At 35.7% G+C, this 6,064-nt stretch overlaps 1 protein-coding gene across 1 annotated transcript in view; it reads right to left on the reverse strand.

Annotated features, from left to right (window-relative positions):
* The window catches only part of LOC113229064 (protein neuralized), a 95,552-nt gene extending 94,214 nt beyond the window's left edge, over positions 1 to 1,338 (reverse strand). The window contains exon 1 of the mRNA XM_026462552.1: positions 862 to 1,338. Within this exon, the coding sequence (XP_026318337.1) occupies positions 862 to 1,075 (214 nt within the window). The 5' untranslated portion in view covers positions 1,076 to 1,338. The remainder of the gene's footprint in view (positions 1 to 861) is intronic.
* Positions 1,339 to 6,064: the final 4,726 nt, after the last annotated feature.

Here is a 6,064-nt window from a genome sequence, read left to right on the forward strand (position 1 = left end):
CCAGTTTTAGGACATTGAAATTGTTTAATAATGTTTCAGTAAGTTCCGAGAAGTCGAACACATTAACTAATTTTAACTGTTTTGAAAAGAGAAATTTGTGCTCATCTTTTTCTATTCGAAACGGATATTTGACCATTTGTCACTTACCCGCGTTTTAGTTACTGGACGGCAGATATTAAAGTAAATAAAAAGTTTAACTGCCTCGGTGGCCGAACGGTTACCATGCCGGACTGCCATGCTGAGTCCCAGGTTCTATTCCCGGGTCGGGAGAAATATTTGTATGGCCTACATTTATTTCTCTCGTGAGTTTGGGTGTAATTTGTGGTTGTCTACGTGTGTGTCCATGGCACCCGCGACACAGGGTTTTCCTAGTGCGGGGCTATGTTGAGTGTGTACGTTATTATTATTATTATAAAAAATAACGTAGTAGATTAAATACCTTTAACCGTTAGACATTAACTTATGAGTACCTTCATTTTTTTAGTTAAATTATTAAACAAATTTTTTAATCGTTCAAGTTAAAACATATATTTATTTATTTATTAAAGCTTGGGTTAAACCATTTGCCTAAACATTAGTTATTCAAAGTATGTACAGAGTTTTAAATGTAACAAAAACAATAAACATGAAGGTATATGGTAAACTAATTATTACATTATAAAATGTCATTAAAAAAAGAAATTAGATAATTATAATATTCTAAAGCGAGTAATAAAAACTATTTAAAAAGATATCCCATTTAAACTTGTGGTTTTAAAAGTTAAAAATCACACATTGGTTAAAATAACCGTCAAGTAACGGTAATATCATACATACAAAAGTATAACAGTGTGACGTAAATATAGTGGTAACAGAGCTTACCCAATCCAATCTTTTTCTTAATTTTCTTCAAAACTTTCATCTTAGACCCTTTCTTGTCCTTTACTGGTGTAGTTTCCGGTTCTAAAGCCATTGGTGGTAACACCAGGGTTGGTGGGGGGACCTGGGCCATATGGCCCGAGGCCCTAGGACACGCCGGGCAATGACAAGGCCCCCTTGCTTGCCTAACACTCATACAGCTATTAACTCCCATCATTTATAACGATCGGTCTCTTTATTTCAACTCAAAAACCAAAAAAATGTCTTAGAGTTACAAATTCATAATCCACATGAAAATCAATCTTAAACGGAAACACGTATTTTCAACACAGTCACAGTGTTCGTAATAACGTAACGTATCTAAGAGTCAATTTTTATTATTACGCGCACGCATTATCCATGAACGTTAATACCGGGGACGTGGACGCCCGCTCCCTACGGAGGATGACTGCGGAGTGGCGATATAGCGTTCTAGAAACGGGGGCCTGCGCGCGTTGGTAAACTTGTATGCAATTTTGAAAGGTGCGTTTTGTTTATGATTAGGGGTGGGATGGCGACGTGAGGGGAGTAACACCTGTCAGAATAGACTATGATTGTTGACTCTGATGTTTCTTTTGAAGGGGAGAATTAATAGAAACTTCGTTTAGTGACCAGGGGACAAATGTAGTTGTAAAAGAAAATAATCTCATATATATATACATATATCTACGTAGGTATAATATATCATTATTTTTTAAATATTTTATAAATTACTATGTGTCTTTATTTAATTTTTTTTTATTTTGTATTTCTTTTTTAATTTATACAACTTTATTTATTTGTTTATATTTGTAAAATTGGCACACTACGTCTCCCGCTCCGATTAGCTTTCTTCTAACCCTAAGGTTGTCTGGAAGAGATCGCTCTTAGCGATAAGACCGCCTTTGCCCACATTAGTTTTAAGTTGTTTATGTACTATTCTTGTTCTTGTGTGTGAGCAATAAAGTGTTTATCTATCTATCTATCTCAGTGTAGAGTACTAAAAAAACCGACCTCAAAAGTACGCGGAATTACATCTATTTGCCAAGTTTTATTGAAATATCCCTTAGTTCGCCACTATACAGGACTTGCCACAGGAGATAATAAAAATCGGTTCTCATTACTCAAAGCATATTGAGAGGGAAAAACGCCTTGAATTGGAGAATAGCAAAAAGGCCTGCGTTTATTGTTCTTCAAGAGCGACTACCTTCTAGATGTAATAGTAGCAGTAACGCTCCTCGCGTCTTTCACTTTCGTTCAGAGTACTACTGCCACCTTAACTATTTCTGCCGCCAAACAGCAATGTCAGCATTACTGCGTTCCGGTTTTAAAGTGCATTGATTTTACTTCAGGCACACAGAACTTGTCACCTTTATGTCTCAGCCGCAATGGCAACTTCAAGCAAAAATTACAACTGCTATCATTGACTTACAATTATATGGACGTCGGGTCCGCGCTAAAAGTGTCCGAACTTATAGGGCGTTAAAATCGTATACAGAGCGTCAGTCACGCTTTAGTCTTCGTTTGTTTCTTCTGACAGCGAAGCAAGCAAAATTAGACAGTACAGCGATGACATTACAATTTAAATTCAACGTTTTAGCTTTTTCATATTCCTTTACATGTGACTACGTTTAAATAGGTTGACTTGGGACATTTTTTTCGTGGTTTTTATATTAGACCCGTCGTCCATTTATTTGTAAGTCAATGACTGCTATGGTCAGGCGAGTCGTGACAGGCGCAGCGACTTGCGCGTCCCGTCATTTCGTGTCATAAAACACTTACGGGATGCCATTCTCCACTCCACCAAGTCTGCGGATATTGTGGAGTACATGCGAGTGAAGGCCAACGCAAACCTGAGTGTCGAGCGGTTGGAGTCGCGCCACAATGTGAATTTTAATTCATTTGTGGTGCGAGTACCAACTCAACACCTGTCGACCTTCATGAGAGAAGACTTTTGGCCGAAGGGTGTCATGTACCGGCGTTTCCGAGGACGGCTACCGGACACCCACGTTGCGTCACACGTCGAAGTACATACGTGTAAATAAATAGTGTTATATGTATATTATCATGTTATATTGTATTTATGATTAGTCCGTAAGGTATTTATTTAATATTTCTGTTATTGTTTTATTATTGTTATATTATATGTATGTTAGTCTGTAAGGTATGTATCTATGGGTCCTAGTTGCCTGAAATAAATAAATAAATAAAAATAAAATAAATAAATTGTGTAAGTTTGTGGAATTACATCTATTTGCCAAGTTTTATTGATGTCGGTTTGAAAGAAACCACTATTAAAGTACCCCCTTTCAAAAATAATAGAATCGGGTAACATACATACAAAAAATACAGTCTAATTGAGAACCTCCTCCTTTTTTCGAAGTCGGTTAAAAATAGAATCATCATGATCTTCATTGTGGCCTTTATTAGATCTAATCTTGGAAGTAGGGCTCTTCCGTCTTCTTTATTCATTATTTATTTATTTATCCGGTATCCCAATTGAGTAAGGAGCTTTTTGGAACTAAGGTCGCAAAAAGTTTCAAAGTCTCATTTTAAGTTGACAATGTCAGAAAGTTATAATTACAAGACAAGTTAGTCGTCTTATAATTATAACTTTAACAACAATAGAATTTGGAATTTCACATATTTTGAGTTACAATGTGATATATACAATATTTAATACAATATGAATTTTAATATCAATCTTAATGTATATAACTCAATAACAGAGAAACAGCATTCTTATATGACATCAGACAGAAAACTCTTCTTCCATTCTTGGCGATCTTGTCCCGACTCATCCAGTCCCCTTCCGTGTCGTCGGACCTCGTCCATCCAGCATCCATCAAAAAGGGTCCGCTCGTTATACCTCCGTAGTGTATACCCCCGATTTTAATAAATTTTGGATCAACATTTTTTGTCAGATATCTATTAAGTACTGTTAACAAGTAAAATGTTTCTGAATTTAATAATTTATGTATATGTCTATGGGTGTTCCAATAGTGACTTACTTATTATAAGTTGTTAATAAACCTGTGTTGGTGAAATAGTGCCTACCTATTATAATGCTAATTATTCCTAAACTCGTGAAAATAATAAAATATCTTAAGTAAAATGCTGATTATTAATCAATATTTACTCGTTGCCAAAATGAGCACTGCTAAAATTCTTAACCGACTACAAAAAAGGAAGAGGTTCTCAATTCGACAGTATGTTTATTTTTGTGTGTATTTTACTCGATAACACTATTTATGAACCGATGTTAATGATTCTTTTTTTGTTGGAAACTCATCAGAAGTGTCCCATTTAAATTTTAAGAAAATATTCCTAGGGAATGAATGACATTTGAGGTCAGTTTTTTCAGTACTCTGTACTGAGATTAAGTTATTTCAAATTATTTTCATAACGGCTAATATTACATACCTATTCAATTTTTTTTGTTTTCGTGAAAGCATTTTTTTGTCTGTCAGTACATTTTATTTAAAAATAGCTCTAAATTTAACATTTATCGTACGTAACGCAAATCAGGGACATACACCACGGGGGCGTACCAAACCGGGGGCATAATGAACGAACCCTTTCTTAAAAAAGACCGACCTCAAAAGTGATTCATACACTAATTTGCCATCCTTAGAGGTGGAACATTTTCTTCAAATTGAAATGGGACCACTTCTGAGGTACCCTCTTTGCAACAAAAAAATAATCATCAAAATTGGTTCACAATCGCTATGAGTTATCGCGTAACATACATAAAAAAACATACAAGAGAACCTCCTAATTTTTTGAAGTCGGTAAAAAAAATAGGATAGCAATCGAACCAAGACCTCGATAAATAAACTTTCTGTACCGCGATAGTTTTTAACAACGTAAATGGCAAATTTTTAATAACAATTAAAGTGTTTTAAGCCACGCCGACACGCAATAAAGAAATAAAGGCAGAATAAAGATTGAAAGATAATGCACATCCGTTTATTACTAACTTTGACACTAACAAAGAGTGAGGAAGCTTTACAGAAAGCTAATTACAGTACAAAGCCGTTGTTTGAACTTAAATACGTAATTAATTTACAGCTTATTTGTTTTCCAGGAACGGGATTCAAGGACGGTTTACGGCGTAAATTATGAATCAGTTATTTATAAGAAAAGCGGTATGACTAGCTCTTAGCACCAAGACAAAAGATCATCATTTATAAGCCGTCAATATGAATATTTTTTATGACTTAGTAGCACCTCTCCCTCTAGGGAAGTACTGCCTTGCCTTTTTCATTTACAGTCATATCTAGCGATGAGACAAACTGCTTATTTTCGTAAACGTTTAAACGTTGTAACTTTTTTAAAAAGGCGTGCTTTCGAGTTCTTAGGTTTTCGCGATTATTACACAAAGGAAATGAAATTATTTTTCCGGATTTAAATCGCGTATATTTGTTTTTTTCAAACAAACCAATGTTCCGGGCGCTTTACAGGTCCCATGGTCACGGTTGACTTCAACCGTTGAGTCAACAGTCAACCGGAAAAATAGTTTCATTTCCCAAGGCGTACTTTTTTAAACGCTTTTCAATTAATTAGCTCAATTTACTTTACAGTTATTTAGTCTTTACTTAGACTTAGACGCTTTTCAGTTCAGCGTTAAACGTCAAACATTTACGACAGACTTTTATCAGCTTTTATGTTAAAAAATACTAAGTAAGTTAATTCGTAAAACACCAGTTTTATTTTTATTCATACAATTATTATTCACACCGACGAATTAATTTGTTAAGGAAACTTAAATGGCGGTACTTGAAACTTAGACACGTTGTAATAAACCACCAACAACTGCTTACACTAAAACTACAGCTAGAGAAATACATAACATTGTTTAAAGGCTGAGTGCAACAGTTAATTTGTGGGGGCGGATTGTGAGAAAAAACGCCTGGTTGTAAATTGAGCTTCTTGTTCTTGGTTTTGCTTGGATCGCGGAGAGATTTGGAACGCCTTCGGAGTCTTGTGCAGTCAATTTTGGAATGTCGTTCCGCTCCCAACGCTCCGCTTTTTATATCATCGCTGGCCCGCCGTGCTGCTCGCATTCTATTCAAGTGTGCGAGCGGGACGGCACCAATGCAGGAGCGGGACGGGAGAACCCTACAGACTCCAAGCAAAACCCCTCTCTCCCTCTCGTTTATTTACCAAACCTTAAACTAAATTAACA

This window comes from Hyposmocoma kahamanoa, unplaced genomic scaffold (assembly GCF_003589595.1).
Source record: "Hyposmocoma kahamanoa isolate Upper Pololo Valley unplaced genomic scaffold, ASM358959v1 272, whole genome shotgun sequence".
In the NCBI taxonomy this organism is placed as follows: Eukaryota; Metazoa; Arthropoda; class Insecta; order Lepidoptera; family Cosmopterigidae; genus Hyposmocoma; species Hyposmocoma kahamanoa.